Here is a 23881-nt window from a genome sequence, read left to right as displayed (position 1 = left end):
AACACCTAAAAAATTACACACCGCATCACAGTAGCATGAAGTTCATTGCAATATTTAGGAAAACGTTAAAATTTTACATTTTTATATACGTTTGTACCTATGACAAAGCATATACGTCTAAAAATCTTAATTGTGTTTAATAACTCAACATCACATCTTGAAAGTAATTCTGTCTAGTTTGCTTGATCATAAATATCTTACAAACCAACATTTGCTCATTTTAAGTCGAGCTAAGACTATTAGATGGCGGGCACAATTTATGTTCGAGCTGGCATGCAAACAAACAACAACTTATCGTTCTAACTCAACCCATAAATTGCATAAATTAACTTTTGTTATCTGAGCCATTTTAAGTTGATTAAATATTCGCACTAACTACGTTCATGAAAAAAAAAATCCACGACTAAGGAAATAAGCGCAGTGCGATGTTATTCTTGAAAATATATGCATATGTTTTTGAAATCAGAAGCACGTAATGGCGTTATTATAATGATTCCAATTTATTAAATCAGTGGGGATTTGGTTATTATTCCGAATCAAAAGTATCTTTGATGTCATATACCAAATTCGCCTGTACTTACAGTATTATGGACGATAAGCCGATAATTTTAGATTCCAACCAGGTATTATATAGCATCATATTTTGATTATTCCATATATATATATATCTTGAAAAGCAATGTGTAACCAATGTTATTTGGCGATGAAAATATTTTCGCTTATTATTGGAAAACGAAACTGCGTGAATCATGAATTTTCATTATATATTTATGTTTTACATTTGATTGTTTCTTATTGATAAGATATAAGCCGTTGCAAAAACATTGATTTCAAGCATCAAAAAGGTTCATCTGAGGTTAATTTCCCCAAAATCAAATAATCTGTAGACATCTTGACATGCATTGGCTAAAATTGAGTCAAAGCGTGTAATGAAAAGAACATGTTGTAACAAAATGTCAGTTTTCTGTTCTTGTGGGTTATAGATTTGAGGCTTTGTGATTCAATTCAATTCCAAGTCATTTATATGGTTTGAGCAGTGGCGAGTGATCAAAATAGAAAACATAAATGCCGAATACTGTTGATGAAATATCTTCGCTATTTTTCGCATTGAATATTTGAACAAGGAATATATATTAGATACTTATATCAATAGGGGGACACTGACACAATTCAAAAAGGTTTACATTGGTAGACCTCCCAGCAATGACAAAATACCGAGTATTTTTTTGCTGAGATGTTAGTGTTGAAACCAAATTAACGCCTGGAAATGGTAATTAGTTTCATACCGTGCTAAAATCAAAAGTTATCAACAATAATCATGAACAACAAATGCCTATAATCTAAATTTCCATTTCCCAAAAGCTAACTATTTTATTTTATTCTGTATAAGCTTACAGTATTTTAGTATGGCAAACTTGTGGCATTTTAAATAGAAACTTATGTCATTTGGGTGTTTAACTTGGTTGGCAATATTTACAAATACGAAAAAAAGTCAAATATTTACCTATTTCATAGGGAAAATAATATTTGCTTTAGTTACATAATTTACCATAACGTTGCGCCTGTCAGAAAAAAACGTGTAAAACGAATTCCAATCTGCTATTTATCTTTCACTTCACAAGAAATGCTTATCTGGACACACGGCTACTGAATAGGGGCGAACGATATTTACTTATCGTTGACGTAGCCGTTAAGTGGATTTACATAATAGATGTAACATAAGTGCCAAAATGGTGTACCATAAATTGGGGACATGCCAATGATAAAACACGCATAAACAGTGTGTTTTATCAATGACACAGGTTTAATACAGGAAAAAAATTGTGTTGAATATCATATCGTGATTTCATACAAAAACGCCTTTATTTCAAACCATCTATCTTATTATTGTCATGAGATAAGCGACAAATGTGCTTGGGTTTATCAAATAGTGAACTTTCGACTCCATGACCGGAGCGCCAACGTTCTGTGACGTATGAGAGAGCGATTCGCGCCAATCACATATGGCGATGACGTCATCTTGTTCAAGACAATGACGGAAATAGTTTCTGAGTAATATCTCACAATTATCGAATATGCGGTCAAGTACTATTATTATTTCCAAATTGGGTCATTGGATTGTTGGAAACTTTAGGCTGTGTCACATCCTTTTTCTCACTTTGAACCTAAAATAACGTTCAGTTTTTTACACCTCCACATTCTATATATGTGATCACATTTTGACATGGACCCGGTTCGGCTTTTTTCCTCTTCTTTACAACTTCGATGTAATGTCGTCGCTGAGCAGTGTATAAAAATTAACAATGAAGTATGTGCAAATATGTCCAATTTAAAAGTCATAGGGGAGATAGATAATCAAACATTTCAACATTTATAAAATAAAATTCGAATAATTGAAATTATTATTATGATCCATCAGCATAATACGCCGCCCGTGTTGCAGAATTACTATATAAACCAGTTTATTTAGTCGGTTTGTAAAATTGAAGTGGGTATGTATAGTTTGAATATATAGATGGCGAATTTACAATGCAATGCAATCACCATGTCAACATTACAGCAGCCTATGTATAAAGCTGTTGCCACCTGACTAGCTGTATTTGCGTTGTATATGCCTGAAAAAATAAATTCACGACCTATGCCAGATTTTGTTCGGTTGATTAATCTTTTTCTATCATATGCCAAGATGTCACTGATTAACAGAACGAAAAATGAAATAGTTCCCACGAGACAAGTCAGTTTGTCTGTTTATTCAAATTTTTCATCGAATTTTTTACACACCAGATGTTTTACTTAAATAAAACCCGTTTTTTAGCGCGGCTTCACGTAAACATGTCAGCCGCAGGATGCTGTGGTCAGCGTCTGCCTTGACTTTTTTTTAACATATGAGAATACACATGTGATTTTAATCACGATATGACATGATATCGGGCTAATTGAATTTGTCTTCAGGCTTCAATTTATCTTGCAGTTGGGATCTCAAAATTAAAAAAGTTTTTGTGTTCGGGTACAAAATCTGATTCTCATACATTCGTCAGTGACAAACAAACGAACAAAATACTGGCATTGCGACCAACAATGATTTTGTATTGTATGATAATGTTGCGTTCAGTAATGGTTTCTACCAAATAAAACTCAAAATATGAGAATCAGTATCACTTGTTATGATATCAATCTTCGAAAATCTAATCATACTTCTAAACCCTTCATAAGATTATAATGATTCTGTGATTTAGCATCACAAAAATATAATAAACAAAACCAATAATTGCAGCGTGATTTAATTTCGTCTTCTTGGGAACCAAAAAAATATTAAAGGAAAGTAGTTAAGAAAGTGAATGTGAAAATGATTCCTAATTTTCAAAATTACTTGACACTTTGGCATGAGCAAAACTTCACCAAAGACTTAAAAATAATAACGCATTAAGATATAACCTTTCAGCGTTTTCGACGATATTTCCTCGTTCACGAATGATGCATATATACTTTGAACATAGAAAAGTACGATTTTATATTCCTCATATATACATACATAATAATAAGCTAATAGTGGTCGGTAAAAATATTTTGCTTCTTAGAAAACGTCAAATTGGTATTCGGAGAGATTACTCAACGTATGTGAGAGAGATTAGTTTTAAGATAACCTACTTCGTTCGTCCATGTTTTACCACACGTTTTCTCCCTGGGTTTATCTTTGATGGATGACTGTTTTTTTTGCGGTAATGGTTACTGTACCCAAACGCCCCGTTCATTGGGAAAAGCTTCATATTTTTTTCAATACGACGAACCGGACACTAAACACATTGCAATTATAATACAAGCTCATACCTTCGAATCGCATCTGAGAAGTTTGATATTCTAGAATTATTCATTACAACCTCTCTTTAAAATATGTTGATTTGTGCAAACTATTGTGATGGAATCCGAATAAAATTCGCAAACAATATCTGTCATTATAGCTTAATAGGAAAAATATCAATTCAAAAGCTCGAGTCGATAAGTGGTCTTTTATACGTAAAATTGAAACATTGCTTAATGTAGAAAAAAGAGTTTGGCTTGGAGGATTACAGGAAAAACTAACAGTTGTTTTAGTGGAACCACAGCAATTTTTCAGCGCAATTTGGACAAGAATAGTTAGCACCGTCGAATGTTAACGGGTTGCTTGAAATCAGTACATGTTGTGAATTCCGATTTGTCACAAAATCGTTATAGTTAGGAAATTTGGCAGAAAACCAGTTGTTAATTCTCACATTGACACTACGGGAAAACTGGCAACAATGAATTAATTTTCATGCACAAATCCAATTTTGCGATACCTATTGAAATGTCGAAAAAACGGGCCAAGCGTAATTCGCACCCAAAATTTAAAAAAAATTATATAATATGGTTTAAATATTATATATTCTTGAAAAGACGCTCGTTAACGAAGACAAACTGGATATTTATTCTCATCGCTCACTCAGAGAATAAAGGAGAAATATTTATGGTTAAATTTAGTGTGTGCCTAACATAAACCATCCATTTTGTCTTTGATGTCAAGTACACGGAAACAGCTGTAATTTAATTTCGGGATCGATAGTTTTACTCAGATGTAGAAATAAGGGTTAAGTGCTCATAATTTGAGGATGGCTGTCATCGTCGAAATTATTTTAAATTCAACCAATAAACAACCATATATTATGACATTGTGATGCACGATGATAGCACATTGGCATGGTTGAGTCTGCAAAATTCCACTGTTGTTGTTGCTTTTTTGAGCCTCAACATAATGAATCAAATCGAGTCATTTTGATATCAGATATTACCCATGTTAAAGAATATAGCAAAATGCAAATTTGTCAAAATCCAATGTGCATGATATCCGCAACACGCTGAAGATACGTAGTTATTATACTGTATTTTTAATAGTAAACAATATCATATTTCAGTTGTTTTGGTTTGTAAAAATTTAGACCTGAAAATTTGAGATAGCGTCGTCAAAGGATCATGTCAAAATTTTGCAAAGGTATTGGAATAATAACAATGTGTAAAGCAGGGTTTCCAATTTTCCAAAAGTAATATATTCGGAAATATCCCAATTTAAACAAGGCTGACCAATATGAAACATGAGTATTTGAATAAATTATACATTTTATTCCATTGTAAATATAAATATTCCAAATCCATCTATATATTCTTACTCATTGCTAATTATACGCCTTCTCTCTCGCCGAGAACAGATTTATCCGATACTTCCATGTCACCTTCAAAGGGAATAGTGTTACCGTCGTAAAAAGCAACGCATGTCGCGGTTATTTGAGCCACCAGTTTCATTTGTGTCGGTATCTTTTTATCTGCTTAGACCCCAAAATCATTGAAACATTAGATGATTGCTTTTTGATGAAATTTCAATGCATCAAAGGGGCGAAAAGGGATTACACATATGTAATGTGGATAGACGAAAAGTCATTAGATGAAATAAAAATTAAAGGAAGAACTATTGACTCAGTAATCCTTTGACGATATTGGTTCGGTATATATTTTGTCTGCAGTCATTTGAAATGTGTTTTACCAATTGTGAAAATATGTTTTATTTTTGAGTTGCTGTGACCATTCTATCAGCTGTTCCCGACATTGCCTACCAGAAGGGTCGCAGAATGCGGTCTGTTATGCTCATGAAGGTATTTGAACTGGTCTGATATATATGATCGCCAAGAAATAGTGGCATTTTTTGTTTTACCTTCTGTAAGATGGTTTAACAAAAGAAAAAGTTATAAGAACGCAATGAAGAAGAAACATCAAGCTTGCCCGTATCACTTAGATACAAGTTATTTATGCATTGATCATTTGTATTTCGCCGGGGTAGCGGCACGTAAAATAATGAGTGTTTTTATTAAATATATTTTCCAAAAAAAAATGACGATAAAATAGCAAGAATAATGAGAATTTAGAAGGTACAACCGAAAATATTGATGTTTGTGTGATACTGATCACCATGTCCACATCATAAGACTGTCCATCTTTATACAATTTCTGTTTTCAAAATAGGTCACTGCTTTATAGGGCAACATCACACGTAAGGGTACAAAACTTTCCGTGCTTTTGTTTTAGTTGAGAATATCGCGCGTGGCTCCACGATTCTAAAGCATTCTGTAATACCCAAAACAAACTGACTCATGGACGCGCGCATACGCAAGAGGAGAATTGTTTTTTGGAGTTGAAAACTATTAATAATTCCCAAGAAAATCGTCTTTGAACAAGCATGGTGCGTACTTAAAAGCCGGCGCCATGCTTGGGAAATGAATATGTGATAAACAGATTCCACTAAAACAGATCTCAAATGTAAATAGAGCTCCGTATGGGAACTATTTCTAACTACACGGATTTGTTGTGAAACACAACATCATCATTGTTGCGTCACAATCGATTTTAGTTGTTCATTTCATCAATTTCGTGTAATTTAGAAAGAGCAATTGACGAAAGAAAGATGGCGGACGCAATCGAGACGGTAACGCAAACCTTATGAATGGCTCTAAAATGTTGTCAAACATGGTTTTGGACAATGTACTCCTACGCGCTTTTGTGTTAAATAATTGAAAATTGTCACAAAAATTATATTATGTACACCGCTTCTTGGTATGAAATTTCAAACGTTTCTTGATCACGTGATAACGATATACTCGTATATGATTCATTCCCTAATAAAGGATTGAAAACCAAAAACGACCAAAACCAAAAAAACTAATTTTAATACCATGAGGTCTGCCGGTACTAAACTAATAACTATGCTACTTTCAGGTTTTATTCATGTCACCATGTGGCATATAGATGAGCACATGTAAAAATGGTAAGCAGTTAACGTAAATATATATAAATTACTTTAAAAAGAAGTCAATACACATAAAGTCAAATATGAATTCAACCAAATATGAAATGTAGCTTGGCCATGATATATGTCGTTGATGAGCAAATCTTCCTCTTGGCCCTGAATAGTCTGCAATAGGCTTGCCTAAAATTAGCCCCTATCAGTATGGGAGGTGGCTCAATATTTTGAATCGAAAAGCTAGTCATGAACTCAAAAACTAGATTGTAAGCACAAACTCATCAAGTGTAGAAAGAATTTTCCTTCAGTTAGACGACGGAAAAACGTCTGTTGGATTACTACCAGGGATGCGGTTCTACAGGGCGCTTGATAAGGCAGGTGCTTCGTGGATCGCTAGTGCTCCCCATCGGCAGACACCTCTTTTTAATTATCTTCAACTATCATTGTGACATCTCCGGTAGATGGCGCTCTCGGTCACTGATTGTTCTTGTGTACAGAAAAGAGATCATTCATTTGACACGAAGTATGCTTATTGATTGTTTTGTTATTATTGGGCATCTTGTTAATATTTTTTCATCTTCTTCATGTTAGATATAGCGAAAAAAATCTCTCAAGAACCAAGAAGAAATTATAGACTATACAAATCATGGAATTCGGAAACATTTAAAATAAAACTTTTGGGCAAATTTGGTTGCCAACATTTTTCTATTTCTTTGAATGGAAATACTTTTATTCCGTACTGCACGCCTTTTTTCAGCAAACTCATTGCTCTCAGGCCTTACAGTACTCCGTGTCGCTATTTTCAAGCATTGTTCTCAGGCCTGCTTCTGTGAACACTAAACTACGGCTTCTGTGAACACTAAACTACGGAAACGAGTGATTCAAACCGAATGCGGAACTTAAATAAATATCATTGTTTAATTCATGTATTCATTTGTTTATACTATGTATACCAAATAGCACTGACCACCAATTATGAGAGATAATACAATAAATAATTTTACGTCCGGTATAAAAATACAAAATTCAGTTCAGAAGTAAAAAACCAACACAAGTTTCGGATATAAAATATGGCGATAGGGCAGTGGATATTGTCAAAGCATGATAAAAACACATTATGAAATTGAAATAATTTAGTTTATATTGTTTCACTTGGTGCAGGGTTAACGTGGACTTCTGTCACACGTCGCTTACTACCGAATCCCATTCGCCATGGTACAAGTCTAACTTGCCAGTTCTGAAAAGACAATATTAAACCTAACACATTTATGACAACATTGACGTCATAAAGAAAAGTGGTCAGCGTAATCTCTTCCTGCTCATACACAAGGAAAATGACCGCAAACGAAATGTCCGTGAGTGCGCAGAATCCAGCGGCAACAGCAGCTCTCCTTATTAGCGGTATGACGTGATCTGCGTTTCCTGCAATAGCGTCACATACCAGCATGTGTTTTATTAGAGGATATGAGTATAACGCCAATAAACAAACTTGAAAGGGTACCATGAGAAACATTAGCAGATACCACCTGACTACAGTTATTGGATTTTTCACAACAGCACATCCGTTCGGTGTTCCAACGTAAATGGCTGTAGTGAGATAGAAAATACCCAGAAAAAGAATTCCAGTTACCAAAAGCACTGATAAGCTCCAGCTTATGAATCTCACTGTCCGTGTACTCAAATGTTCAAGATGCGGATTCCTGTAAAAGATCCTTTGACGAAGCCACAAAACTAGATAAACACATAGCATTGATATTGCGTAACAAGTCTTCTTAAATTTGATCGAAAATTCGCAAGTGAGGTCCGTAAATCGTTCCATGACCCAACAGAAATCAAAACCGCATCGCATAAATGCGAATACTGCTGCGATTACTACCAGCGTGTTTAGAGTATTAACGAACAGATCGCGCGGTTCTGATGTTGACCCATGGCCTCTTTTACTCTCTATTTTTCTTTTTCTTCGCTGTCTCACAATTATAAAGCAATACATTACTTGAGCAACAGCAATGTATAGAGATATTGCAGCTAAAGCTGCCGCAAATATCTGATAAGTTTCCCATTCAGTTAGTCCTTTGTTGCCAAATCCTGTAATTGTTGTGTTTATGCTAAACGTAGCATTAGTCGGGACAGTAGAATTCATTTATCTTCGATCCTCGTGCAGCGCAACTATTGTATTATCTAAATTGATAAGACGTACTCAAAACTTAGAAAATAAGTATTCTGTAAGTGTAAAATAAGTTCTAGATAGGTAAATTTCAATTGCTAACTTTATTTGACAACGATGGAAACGCATGACTTTACCATTCACATCGGTAACATCCGAGGGGAACAACTAGTTACGCTATCTGAGGTCGTCTCTTATTGAACATGACAAGATAATTTGAGCTTCTGTATTTATGACATACTAGTTACTTAAGCTTTGTGAATAATGCATCAGTAAATAGGGCTTGGGAGATAAAAACAGTTGGGAAAATACTACTCGTAATCTTACGAGTATAATTGTGGTAACGGCCTTTGTTATTCCGTGTCGAACCGGTACGATTCTGGTCTTTGCTATCAAGCTGCAGCACAACACGGTTAATATGCCACTCATACAAAGTAAGTAATGAGAGTTGATATACGCTACCCAGTCTCCATTTGAACGATCTCCCCAGGTTTTGGTGTACGCATCCTTTTCAAGGGGATGAAGGTATATATATATATTGGTCACATAAAGCTTCTTTTTTGAACAGCAGTATACCAATATGGAGTTGTGAATCATTTTAGTAGAAGAAAAGCACCATTAGATATCAACAACTTGTTTATCGCTTATTCGATACCGCTAAGTTTTTAGCACAAACGTAACATTAGCGCCGCGAAAGATTTATGACGTGCACGTTCTAAATATAGCTCAAAAAATTGCTTAAATAAACCTGACTTTCGGATTTGACGTATCAATCCAACTGACCTGTTGTAATATAACTTCTGATGATGTCATGACTGGTAAAGAAGAAGGGCTCATTAACGGCGGCAAATGAGAAAATGCCTCAGGGATATATATTTATTCGTTTTGATTTCGAGATCGAGATATTAAAGACCACGTAAACATGTAATGACCGTTCATAAAAGCTAGTTTGAGCAATTTCAATTCAACATTCTTATGAAATTTTAATGTGTAAATTGCGTTTGATCCGTCAACTGATAGTTCATCTTCTCGTACCATACTAATAGCCGTAATTGAGTTTAATATACCACAGGGGTCACCAACCTCTATTTTACAAACACATTTAACCAATCATGAATATCTTTTTTTCAACCAAGTTGGGGGGAAACCTGTTAACTAGGCCCCATAAGTTTGGCACACCCTAATAGGCTTTGAGGTGAAGGTCATTTTGCGCTGTAACATTTTCAAGCTCCATCTGTCCAGCATCAAGGCTGAACGTTGCTCAGCAACGCTTAATATGTCCATATTCACGAAAGAATCGGAAATGAATAGCACGCATGGCTCAAGCTGGCACAGTATTAAATGACCCCTGACATTACTGAGGTCACATATAGATAAGGTCGTTCGTTACAATAATCACTATATATATATATTGCAATTTCCAGTTTTTATCTAAGTGTGATTTGAACAAGCATAGCATTCATAGATGCAGCTTATGGATAAACGCCATTACTTGAGCAAATTTTAGAACATACATGTGGTCCTTACGGACGACTTGGTGCCCGCGGGCACCGTGTCGGTGACCCCTGCTATAGCAATTATGCACTCTATGCATTTTTCTAAACATTTCAATAATGTTTATTATGCCTGTAATTGCCGGGCAAGTTGACAAGTATTTACGTTTTTGTCTTGTCGTACGCCTTTTTTTTATTACTGAAATGACTGTTCAAGCTATTACAATTTGAACAGGTAATGCACAATACCGTCTTTTCCTAATGTGGCATGAAAACTCATTTTGGACGTTTTAAGTTGCATATGTTTTTAAGATTATCTGAAATCCAATATTTAGCAATCTTTTCAGTAATCGTTCTTGAAAAAAAAAATGTAAAAATTCATTATTGCTTGCGTCATTATCCTTTTGCGCATGTTTCCTCCCCCTTCAATCTATTTTAAAATAAAATTATTCCTTCTCTGACTAAAATGATTCTGTTCCCATCGACAATTACAGGTGCTGCCATAAACGAGGACTGCTAAGATATTGATTACAGCCATCTCACGCTACGCGTAACGACGTGAATCATACTGGTAAAACGGATATATATACGAGCATTAAACTGTGATTTGATAAGATAACGACACTTATTAAAAAAAAGAACTTCAACTTAAATAAACAATCAAGCGGTAACCAGGCTTTGTGAACTGTAAACAGCCTAGGTACCTAAAATTGCAGATTGCATTATCAAACCATTAAGTAAGATAAAATGCTCAAATTTTTCTTTATTTTATTAACATTTCCAAGTACAGCGATCGATTGCAAGATTAAATCTACAAAAAATATATCTAAAAAAACACGAACTGCTATTGAAGACGGATGATAGTAGCATGCATATTACATTACAAGGTATCAAGCATAAGACAATGGACATCTGCGCAGCAAAAAAAATCAGGATGCCCGAACATTTCCCTTTCGTTTGCTTTTGATTTTGCTGTATCCTCACAGTCACAGGTTAAAAGACGGATTCGGTTTGTGGTTTTCTAGGCCTCGTCTCTGTTTTTATTGGTCATTAATTCGAATTATATTAAATTAGACATACTTCATTGAGCTCAAATTATTACCTCAAGCCGAAATATAAACTAATCACCTCGAAATGTAAACAAACTAGACAGTATGGGATTCTGACATATATTAGACGAAAATTGTTTTGATTTGACACCGTAAAAGTTGTGCAATGGCAGAAATTACAAAAACATTATATGTTAAAAGTAATACACAAAAACTGTTCATTTGGTTTCAGATAGAAAAACTGAGGTAATTGAAAGACATCGAGGATATAAAAGACAGCTCGAACCTGTATGTCAAACACACAACCCTATTTTAATAAAAATTCCCGAGTTCATATCCAAATGAGAGAATATGGCTACTTCAAATTTGGTTATTGAATACATTTTTATGCATGGCGTACTTATATGTTCCAACGGCAATCATATGTTAATAAGGATTTCAGTTAATAAGATAATTCCCCTTAACACGTTGTAGCATTCGTTTGAGCCAACGATTTAATAAAAAAATCATTATTGTGCAGTACAGAAAATTATTTGGTGCAACGTTATTCGTGATCACGGATTATGTTTATCAGTAGCAGTAGAACAATCATGATGTAATTATACATCCACAGTAATTACCTTTTCGCGCTTTATTACTATTTAGTCTAGCCAAGTATAATGAAACCATAAAATACAATATTCTATAATTTTCAGTTATTCCGATGCTGTCACATCCTACTACCAACTGATTTGTATGCATTACCGGGTTAAACATAAAAGCAGCAAATTTTATAATTTTTTTCAGCAAGTATTATAATTTTTTACAAATAAATACAATGTTTTCAAGATGTTCTCAATTTAATAACATGATGGGATGTGATTCACAATACAGTTGGCAACGGAAGGAAAAGCTAAAAAAATATTGAAAAAAAAATTGAAATGGAACAAAAAAAATGTATTTAATCAAAGCAATATTTTATTAATAGGGCAATTTAATTCGTTATCTTCTTGCATTGTGGAAAAGAAAATTTTTCAGTGGCATCATCTGCTTGACTAGAAAACATGGAGAAAAACGTCACGTCCAAATATTGTGTCTATTACACTTGAGTTAAAGTTGTTTCAACTTTCGATTCTGTAGCTGAATCTAAATCTTCGTTCTTCTCAATTCTCCATGGCATGAGTCTGGTCTGCCAATTTTGGAATGAAAATATTAACCCGAGTAAATTAATAACAATATTAATGTCATAGAGATATGTGGTCAAGGTCATAACGTCACTCTCGTATACCAAGAACACAGTGGCAAAAGCAATATCCGACACCGAGCAAAACGCTGCTGCCAGCGCCGCTCGCCTAATCATTGGAATCACATGATTTGCCTTTCCCGTGGGGCCCATTGCAACTAGTCTGTGTTTTATCAGAGGGTATGAATATAGTGCAAGGAGAGAAATTTGAAAGGGGACAAGTATAAAAACAAGCAAGTACCAACGAACGATAGTTAGTGGATTTTTCACAACGGTACATCCGCGAGGAGTACCGACATAGGTAGCTGTTACCATGTAGAATACCCCAAGAAAAACAATTCCAGTAACCAGAAGAACTGATACGCTCCAGCTTATGAATCTAACAGCTCGGGAGCTAAGATGATGCAATAGTGGGTGTTGGTAGAAAACTCTCTGCCGCAGCCATAACGATAGGTATATAAACAGCATGGAGACTGCGTAACATGACTTCTTGAACTTAATTGACAACTCGCAAGCGAGGTCAGTGAAGCGTTCCATTACCCAGCAAAAGTCAAATCCGCAGCGCATGAATGCAAATACTGCTGCAACCGTCACCATGACATTGAGTGTACAGAAAAACTGCCCCTGTGGGCCTGGCCGTGAATGAGATGTCTGCACTTCATCGAATTTACTTCTTTTTGCATTCGTCTTTTTTGGTAGAACTAGAAAACAGTACGATATTTGAGTTACAGCAATGTATAATGATAAGAAAGCTGTCAGAGATGTTAAGATCTGGTAAGTTCTCCAGTCCGCCAGTCTGTCGTCGATCTGTGTCACCACGTCAGTAGCCTCCATAATAGAGGTAAATCCTGATGTATCGGTCAGATTCATTTGCTGTTTTTTCTTTTGTCCAAAATTTTATCGGTTAGGTTTATGTAGTTCGTATGTGCAGCTTAACCGAATACTTTGACAACAATATCTATTTACGTTAAAAATATTATTCTGAAAAGTCAACAACAATTTAAAGCAGTGACATCAAAAGTGGCTAGAAACGGATATTCAAGAAGAAATAACACTGTAGGTCTCAACTAATGTAATTTTACATCGGATTGTTAAACATCGACATTTTGAAAGATGTTTAGTTCTTCTGTGCCTGGGAATATTGGATACTTGTGCCGGTAGTACTTACTTCTGACGTATGATTCAATACTGTAACTAAGTAATCCTTTCTTTTCATATAATTTTAAAGTAGTAATTAAATAATAATATGCATACATAACTTAGTAGTTTACTCATCAATATCAGGAATAAGAAGCATTTGATTTAAATATTTATGTAGTGGATACGATATGAAAAATACAAGTTTGATATTTACATAAAAATTTTGTTACTTGGCCTAAATATGATATACGAATTTTTTTATTCAGTTGTATAAAAAGTTTAGGAATTGTTGTGAATTCAAATGCCCATATGGCCTGAACTTGAAATACAAAATAAAAAGTTTTGGAATTTCCATGAATGCAAATGCCTCCATCTCGTGAAAAAGAGATGACTAATAATTAGTCTTGATCCTTCACATTTTTAGAATGCAAATGACATATTTGTACACAGCTAAATGTTAGAAAAAGATGGCGCTAACAAAGCAATGGGTAGCTATAATGTAATATCCAAGTACTGATTAAAAATGATTATTCGCAATATTTTTTACGTACTACAATGATTACAAATGTAATTGGGAAATGTTAAGCGTTCAAGAAAGCAACTCGGGAACACAATTTGCGAAATGCTAACATTCCTTTACTAGTGCGATATTCCTCTTCTACCTGCGAAAGACAGCAATTTTAGAGCAACGAACGCTGTCGTTGTTTACATTTCTATGATTTGACTACTAATAGTCTTTTAATGAGTCGATTTGGTGAAATAGTATATGCTTCAGTTTATCTACTTCCATTTACGAAAACTCTAGCTGATTCTCCAGCATTGTCGTTTGGAAATCATCTCATACCCAACGCCTGAGGCACTGCGTAAATAATTTTATAATAATACTCGCCTTCGAAATGTGCTAGGTTCCCAATATATGTAATTACGACTTGATCCACTAAATTGTTTTCAATTTTCATGGCTATTTAAGCATTCCGCCCCTTTCGTCATACATCCCCTTTTCACGTTTTCCAAAATACTATTGCCGTTAAAATAGGAATGGAATATGCAATTCATGTTGACAATTCTAATAAATAAAAATAACAAAAACTATCCCTATTGACCTTAGGTGGCACCAATTATCGGGTATTACACGACTCACGTAAACTAAGAATGACCCCATGGTTACCTCTTCGTGTTGACTTTAAATTTTGTAAGAATAAACTATTTTTGTGTGTGCTTTACTTGACTACGTTACACGTAAATATGATTCAACTCATACTTTGCTCATCAACGCATTTCCTCCAGTAATCACCGGTAAAAAAAAATTGAAACAATCTCAGGAAGGACGACACCCGCGAACTTATTTGATATTCTTCTGCGCACACGTACACACATTGGCGTCTTCATATAAGGGCACGGGATCAGATGACTCCACTGAAAAGCTAATTAAATATAATTTGGAAATTAAAAAATATTTTGGTGGACCTAATTGACCTATACCCGTGACGACCGGATGGTTATTACCTTTCCCTCGCGATAAGAGGTAATTTCATGGCGTTGGTGATTTTTTATATTTTGACTTCATTTGGACAAAATTCTGCGAGCACCAGTCCATACAACCATAAGGTCTCCGCCTGTAGTCATGAATGAGAGTTTCACCAAACTGTACATGACTTTATGGAAAGTGCTACATCGGTTAGGTTCCTATAATGTTAAACAGTTTTCACTTTTATCTATTGCCTATAAAACTTTCCTTATATCATTTGGAACAGCCTTGAAAACTTTCGCTAATGAATACGGATCAAGTTTTAACATTTTATCAAATTGTGATATGCATTTCATTAGATATGAAAAATCAACATGGTTCTCATATATCAAAGTCTATCTAGAGTTTTCTATCTGATTACATTCGGTAGAAACGATTGTAATTTCCATATCTCTCGTCATTTAGAGATGAAACAAACAACAAAGGCACTTTTTAAAACATACCGGTGCCGTACATACAATGGAAGCTTCTCTAAAGCCCTTTTGGAGAAAATTTTAAAAACAGCTCATAAAACTAGTATCGGAAAAAATTAAAAGAATAAAATGACGAATGAGTAAAGTGAGAAATAAGAAAATATTCATCCATAATATTCGAAATATTTTCATATCAAACTTACATTTTAAAAATTACTGTTAGCACCTCATTCAGTCGCATTATTTTGAAAAAAAATTAGCACTAACAAATACACTAACTATCATCTTCAAATTAAATTCTCAAGTATCTTGATCTTATTCCAGCAAAAATTCGTGTTGTAGCTGTTCTAGAAGTAGATCGCTGTGGATTCGAATTTTCTACTAAGTTTCACCAAACTATCGCAGGGAATTTTCCGAGCACAAATATTTTATTACATCGAGGAACCTCAGCAAAGCACGGACATTTGAGCACGTCTAAAATACAACCTTATCTTTCTAGTCACAGTTGTAATTCTAACTCGTGAATAATACGCATGATATTTTATATAGCCCAAGATATACATTGTTTGAAAACAGAATTTTCACTTCAATTCTACAGTAATTCAAATGCACGATAAGTATCCTGGGGAATATGACAAATATCTCGTTCAGTATTCTGATCAAATAAACAATTAGAAATTCATACTTCGCTGCATATTATACATCCAAGTATTTTATTGAATTTCAATAAAAGCAGAATTGAATTTACTTTTTTTCTCAGAATCTTATTTTCGGCTTATATATTCAAACTCGTCCCGTAATTTTCAGATCAGAGATAATAACGTCAACAAATGCACCAGCGCATGAAATCAAATGACAAAATTACGTAATAGAAGTTGATAGCTCTAAAAATATTGTTTTCTGAGTTCACCAAAGTCCGTATCGTAGAGCATTATCCAAACGTAAGCGTTATAGTAAGTATCCGTAGAAAAGGAAATCATACTCTATATCAAAATCTTACACTTTGCTCGAATTGAACAACAATTTCTGAGATGCCAGAAAAACGTTTCGAGCTTCTTCAGAACCAACCAACACCATAATAGAATTTCGAACTTTTGAGGATAGGAACATGTTTGCTGGATAAGACAATCAATATCGTATTGCAAAACCAGATATTTTAAGTTAAGGAACAACAAATTTAAATTCATGCAATATTCATTGAGATAAAATATTCAGATAAAGAAGAGAAATTGTAACGCTGATCATTCTAGACGAAACACTAATTCAATCGCAATATTTTAATAAATAAACATAACCACCGTAGAATCACATTGAAATAGAATCGCAATATGGGAGATAAGGTGAGAGGAAACCGACAATTTGACACATCTGGGAAATTGGACACCTTGTTTTATTCAGTACGTCTGAACAAAATTTTGACATGAATATATGCTCAAAAATAATTCTTTTGCTGGAATTGGAAATGTTGTTTTCCAAGTCACACAAATGCTTTGAGGTTATTTGAGAAATATTTTAACTGCTATCTAAACTAGTCGATAACGTCACATACGTTAATGTATTATGTGCACATCGATGTAAACCTTATATATACAATACATACACAAGATCGAATCATGCAAGTTGCATTAGATTTGTTTTTGACAAACAGTGCCATGTGTTCGAGTTGCAGGATGTTGATTCAGCATGCCTTGATATGGATGATCTCTATCACGATCAACGCGAAGATAAACGTTAGTCCATCCCCAGTATGAACCACCTGTATCCGGTTTGCGGTTGGACCAGTGAGTAAACGAATTTTCAGGTGTGAGAACTCGGGTCTGAAAATAGGAATTTAAAAATTTCATGACACGACAAACACGACGGAAAAGTTTGGATATCATACCCTTTCACAAAACTAACATGCAAACAAATGGAGTGAATATGAATTGAGAATTGACTATGTAATACTTTCCTCGTAAATAGTAAAAGCAACTCATCTTTTATAAAAAAAATGCTATCTACTTGTTTCAATTTAGGTAAAACAAATTTTGTACGGAGTATATTTGACTATAATAGTAAGAATAATTTTGTGAAATTAAAACATACTTTTATATTTATTCTGAGATTAGTCCAAACAAAAATATATTCACGCTCATCAGACATTTTTGTTCTTAAAATGTTCATCATTTGTTTATAAGTTTCTTTTAATATTTGAGCAACTTCGGAATTCTTTTTCTCACAAATTTTCAAAGCTTTGGAAAAATCAATGTCACGATCTGGACGAATATCAGTAAAATAACAGATGTTTTGATAGACAAGATCACAGCCATCTAAAAACAAAATGGAATAAAGTAAATATAGTATTGTGCGTAATAACGAGGAGGGTTAGAAATTTTGGGTCCTTCACCCCGGTAAATCACCCTACTGATAAAAGCTTCCGATTCTTTTAACTGAAGTAAGTCTTGTTGGCGATTGGGAGAATGGGTTGAAAAGTCCAATCGCATCGACAAGCGTGGAGATAATTTTGACGCATTCTTTATAAAATGTGCGTCAAAACGTGAATGACTCATAAAACACTACGTCAAAACATAAATTATTTTATAAAGCACAAAGAAAGGCATGTTGTCGTGATACACCCCTGGACTACGGAGTGATTCAGAATTCTATATTTAAATCTTCTATTTTCAATCATTAATAGATCGGAAAAGATAGAATAACTGTTTTGACTTACATTTTGCGCCTCACTTGTATTTATTTTAAAAAGCATCCATACACATTTACATTGTTTACTAGAATAGGTAACCTGTGTGTGGTGTGAATGTTGTGTCCCAGATGTTTGGAGTCATTGGTACCGTAGGTGTGATCTTATCATCCTTTAAATTTTGAGGACCCTGAGAATTTTGTTTCAATTCCACCACGGTTTTTATAACTGAAATTACATCATCATTTAATACATATGTTGAATTAAACTGTATGCCTCATGATGTCATGTTTATTCAAGATCCCAGTAGATCACAGAGTGTCCAGTGGTCAACATTTGCTCTGAGTTTCTCTGAGGTGAGTTTATTTAGTTTTAGCGGGAAAAGGTATGGAGTCGGTTTTCGGGAAGCTGAGAACTAGAGTTGGATTCAAAATTTTCTCCCACCGGAAATCCAGACTTGTAGTTGAAAGCAATATCAAACAGTTGTGAGTTGCGATATGATTTTTCCTCGAATTATTAATTTTAAATCAGGAGAAGTCTCACAATACCACCAAATAATTTACACATTAATGTATTTGCAATTTATAATTAAATTGGAATCATAACGCCAATATCTTTTTGTTTGTTTGAATTTTAGGTTTTTGCTATTCAGCTACATAAAATTCAATTTCGAAAAAAAAAAAAATTTTAAATAAAATCTGCCATCACCACTTTTTGCCCAATACTTATTGTGATTTCTATGGTAAATTTGACATAGCCTACCTTGCTTAGTTGACTTTTCTAGTCCGTCGACTTTAGTCTTCAACTTGTTAATTTCTGTAATGAAGCATGTGTACCTCCAATCATAACTAAAGAGGGTATTTATCAAACTGGATATGATAACTGATCTACTTTATTCAGCTCACCTTTCATGTTATCATATATTGCTGGAAGCAAAGTTGCAAGTACATTTCCTGATTTTTCTGTGTCTCTCGATTTACATAGTATAGGAAACTCCTTGTTTTGGAGATGCTCTTCCATGTTGAATCCTATTTCATTCCATCCGGTTGGTACAGGATTACAAGAAGTAATTTGACATCCAGGTTTCATAGAACAGTCCAGAATATTGTCTTCTTGGTGTGTAAGCGAAATTAAAATAGAGGAAAAAGCGAAAACTAATTCCAATTCGAAGAAGAGCATGACTTATATCGTAAAACCTATTTAAAACTGGTTTCAAAGTCTGCTCGAAATACTTCTTGATACGAAAATAGATACAGAAGCAAAAGAAAAAACAGATCCGCGTAACTTGATATGGTTAACCATCTTGCAATATAGTGCCCGCAAGCTATTGAAATGGGCAACCCTGCATGATTTGAAGACCGATTAATAAAATAAATAGTAATAACTTTACACAACTCACTTGTGAAAAGGAAAGGAAAATATATACAAGAACTTTATATAAGATTTGGGTGCAGAACGCCCTATTAGTATATATATCACATTTAACTGGAAAATTCCTTCTATTTTTACCAGCGTGGTGCACAATGGACCTTTCCCCGAGCATCGACTTCCTTGTTTACTTCGTGACATTGGCCAATCAGCAAGATGCAAAAAGTGACGTAACAATTCTCCCTTTTCGCATCCGCTCAGACAATTTTCTCACTCAGACAGATTTTCGAGCGTGGTCGTGAACCTGGTTTTCACGTTTTTGAACTCTATTCGTTAGTTTTCAGTTGTGTTTCGGAAACTTAAATATAAATCAGATAATTCAATGGTCACTCTGGCTTCCTAGAAGTTTTAATTTAATTGCAGTAATTAAAATTTTGTGTAGAAATAGCTGTGACAGACTAGGCTAAAATTCTTTACCAGTACTTTTGAAAATCAGATCGTTGTATGCGATGCATCATGATGATGGTTTGAAACACATACCCTTTTTACAGGCGCCAATTCGCCAAAGGACTTAAAATAGCCCCGAAAATTTTGCAATGGTAAAGTATAGGAAGAATGTTTCGGAAGTCAAAAGTCGGGGAAAAGTCCATTATTTTACAATCCTATGATCCTTGAATATCTATAGCTTTTCACATCACCCGGTTATAAATTATAAACCGCTAGTTGGCGTCTCCGAACAATAAATTACTTATTTACTTGCTCGTACTTTACAAGTAGTGCTAACGTGAGTATCCTCGTATTACAAAACAAAAGTCTTGAAATTGAAACAAGAAAGCACTAGTTGGCTATTTGTCCAAAGCCATGCAAATTATGCATTTAGAGAAAACAACAAATGAATAAGCGGGCGATGGTTTTGCAGTTGCGTGTCGATTTATAACTACACCAGTCGCTAAAATTCCTAAAAGAAATCATCACCATCTTCTTTTTATCATTTATGTTACCAAGTTATTATCGCGAAATAGCATAGATATATTCTCCTATTTTTCCATCTCTTAACTAGCAGTGTTTTGTCACAGCATACTGTTCACTACCATATCTAAAAAAAATATCTGATTACACAGTGTGTCGATAGGGTATAAAAAAATGATGGATTAGGTTTCCTGTTAATTATACCACGACATACCCTTCTATTGGGTAATCTCATTTGCATATTATCATATGTTAGGATTTTCCCAAGCACGCTCGTCGCTCATTCAAAGTTGTGTGTCTTTATGGCCTCGTATTTGTTGTCAGACTCACATGCACATACAATGGCGTAATACGTAATGTGAATATATTTATTGAAAGAAAGAATATATTTCAAGCATGAACTGGGTTTGATTGGCATTTAATGGTTGTTGTTAACGTACGATAATAAAAATTGTGTATGTTTGAATACGTATTGTTGTCACCTGTAAAGCGTGGAAAGTTGTTCTTTGCTGATCCAAAACCAACACGGATGGTTTATAGTGTATACATTTTACATCGGTTCATACTCAAACGCAGAGAAATGAAGAATTATTTGGCTGGGCCAACGACTAACATGGGCTGGGCCGAGTATTGTTAGTTCCACAGAAAATTACAGTACCTCTAATGTACTGAGTAAATCACTAAAAGATTGCAACACAGTTTGCAATTATATTTTTGTGACACGGTACATGTTCGTTTTTGACAATCAAATTTTCGACAAAATAATATTTATTTGAATGTTACACTATGAAAGGAAATTGTAATTAATCAGTTATAAAAAATTAATACCTGGATCACACATAACATTTGTATAGGCCCTATGCGGAAATTAGCGTTCTGTATGCCAATAATGAGATCGAAAATATCCAAGGTCTGTTATCCATGCTGCGGTATCGAACCGAGAATATAGTTTCACCTCTTTGGTACCTTTGCACACTGGCGATCTTGGTAGTCGAGAATATGAAAAGATGTTTGTGTCATGAATAAGAATTTTATGGCGTTTGTATGTAAATTTCAGTTTCCACAGAAAATATCAAGTTAGAAACATCTGCGGTGCTGTAATTGAGATACAGTGTATACATACGCCTACGAGACAGTACTCAAACGTTTTTTCGAGAATGTCTGTAAACCAAGGTTGCGATGCCGCCCACGCTCGTCGCTTACGAAAATGCCGTACGCAAAGTTTGGTTTCGTTTGCGGGGTGCGGTAATCGGAGGATTATATCGGAGATTACGCTTTGAAAGTAAACAAATTGTTGAAGCATTGATTTGTTGAAACGATTGCATATTTATTAAATAAATGAGGTCAATTTTGGCTTCTAAATATTCAAACTTACATAATTCTCAGCCTATACCTGCTTTCGCTTGGTTATATGTAAATGCATAACTTTTCACGTATACTTATATTGCCCCACACGTAGTTCCCGCGATAATATACAGTACCCAAATGTTTATTCATGACCACAACGCGTAGGCTACTTCACGTGATACCACGTAGAAGCTTTTATTAACGGACACGCTAAAATATACATAAACAACTTCTACCTGCGTCAGCGTGGAGTGTATTGTAGTGAATTATTACACTAAATGTTCATCATTGCTTAGATAACAGATGAAAAAAATAGGCTTAAATCATATTTTGAAAGATACCTCAGCGTTTCATGGTTCTCGCCTTTTTGTGATGTGCTCTGAACGAAGCCAATCCTTTGACCGAAACACGTCAATTTATGTTCACTACTAAGATTGTTTTTGTGTGGGATAAGTTTCCTGTAAGAGCCATACAGCACTAAAAGACTTGGGAATGCTCCGTCTTTGGTATAACATAAAGTTTAATATTAAGGTACACCTAATACAGTGGTATAGTTCAGTGATTTCCACCCTTGCTAAGCGGCCCAAATTTTGAAATGAATTTTGTAAAATCTCAGGAGTCGAAGATATATATGCTCATAAACGTAATGTAGTGCTTTTATGACCGCAAAATTAAATAGATTACAAATATAAAACAATCTTTTTCACACAGCAATTATTTATTACGTCAAAGTGAGAAAGCTGCGATTGCTTTCGAAATCGTGGCATGCCATCAATTAGCAAGGTAGATGCCACCCGGTTTTTACGTTTTACCCCGTGATGCTTCCCAAATTTTCTGAACAACGCTTGAATATCGAATAAAAAATTATTATAAAATAAAGTCAGTAACTTTTAGGATTTTGTTGAAAAAATAAGCAACCCAGTTTTGGGTCGCGACCCATAATTAAGTTGGGAAACACTGCTATAGTTCACAATATAGTCTTTGAAGTATAAGAAAAGAGACACGCCGTTTAAGCGCACCATCTTGAAGTTAAAAAGCATATAGAGCAGTGGTTCTCAACCTTTTATGACTCAGGGCCATCTTTCGAAGGTTTTAAGCACTCGTGGCCCCCTTGTTTATTATTCCAAAAAAGTAATGATGTACGCATTGAGCACATTCTATCTATCTCTATTTACATTGGTAAAGCCAAAGCAACGTAATTGTCGTCCCATTTCTTGGAAATATTATAAATTTAAATATATTTTTCTGCTTCTACGATTCGTTTACGACGGCAATCTCGCAGTTCTGTGAAACTGTAGGCTGGGTTTAACCAATATCAGCAGGACAGAAGGCCTATCGACCAACTAGGGTTCATTGGTAGCTCAAACAATCCATGAACAAGAAAGTGAAAACACCCTGTGAAATAACCTTACCGTAATGAAACCGGGGTAAAACGAGGAATTTTCTTATACAGGTGAAAGTCTCCAAACGAAATTAGAATCAATTGTGTGCCTGATATCGTGGCCCCGTCTGTCCCAACTGCTCTGTATCCCCCGGTTGGGAACCGTTGATGTAAATTTTTTTTTTATCGGTATCGGTTATCGCTTTACTTACTTGACTGCTAAGTAATTTAGGGTACTGTAAAATATCAAGGAATAGATGAACGAGAATATCGGTCAGAGACCGAAGACTTATCGATGGAAAGTTAGCCCCCCCCCCCCCCCCCC

General features: G+C 34.7%; 3 protein-coding genes across 4 annotated transcripts; all 3 read right to left on the bottom strand.

The window, feature by feature from the left end:
* Nucleotides 1-6793: 6793 nt before the first annotated feature.
* Nucleotides 6794-9737, bottom strand: LOC120339098 (uncharacterized). The gene is made up of 2 exons (XM_039407169.2): nucleotides 9294-9737; nucleotides 6794-8980 (listed from the first exon to the last, which is right to left on the bottom strand). Exon 2 carries the CDS (start codon nucleotides 8940-8942, stop codon nucleotides 7941-7943), a length of 1002 nt encoding a protein of 333 aa, XP_039263103.1. The 5' UTR covers nucleotides 8943-8980; nucleotides 9294-9737; the 3' UTR covers nucleotides 6794-7940.
* A 1460-nt stretch (nucleotides 9738-11197) lies between these two features.
* LOC120339090 (uncharacterized) lies at nucleotides 11198-14013 on the bottom strand. Its single transcript, XM_039407158.2, has one exon. It carries the CDS (start codon nucleotides 13598-13600, stop codon nucleotides 12587-12589), a length of 1014 nt encoding a protein of 337 aa, XP_039263092.2. The 5' UTR covers nucleotides 13601-14013; the 3' UTR covers nucleotides 11198-12586.
* A 1801-nt stretch (nucleotides 14014-15814) lies between these two features.
* Nucleotides 15815-19824, bottom strand: LOC120339133 (uncharacterized). Of its 2 annotated transcripts, XM_039407215.2 has the most exons (5): nucleotides 19397-19824; nucleotides 19254-19307; nucleotides 18594-18719; nucleotides 17897-18120; nucleotides 15815-17628 (listed from the first exon to the last, which is right to left on the bottom strand). In XM_039407215.2, exons 1-5 carry the CDS (start codon nucleotides 19668-19670, stop codon nucleotides 17437-17439), a joined length of 870 nt encoding a protein of 289 aa, XP_039263149.2. In that variant the 5' UTR covers nucleotides 19671-19824; the 3' UTR covers nucleotides 15815-17436. The 2 variants fall into 2 exon arrangements, with proteins under 2 accessions (XP_039263149.2, XP_039263156.2); XM_039407222.2 differs by lacking the exon at nucleotides 18594-18719.
* Between the last annotated feature and the right edge of the window lie 4057 nt (nucleotides 19825-23881).

The sequence above is a fragment of the Styela clava genome, chromosome 1 (genome assembly GCF_964204865.1).
Source record: "Styela clava chromosome 1, kaStyClav1.hap1.2, whole genome shotgun sequence".
Classification (NCBI taxonomy): Eukaryota; Metazoa; Chordata; class Ascidiacea; order Stolidobranchia; family Styelidae; genus Styela; species Styela clava.
This window is presented reverse-complemented; position numbering and strand designations above follow the sequence as displayed.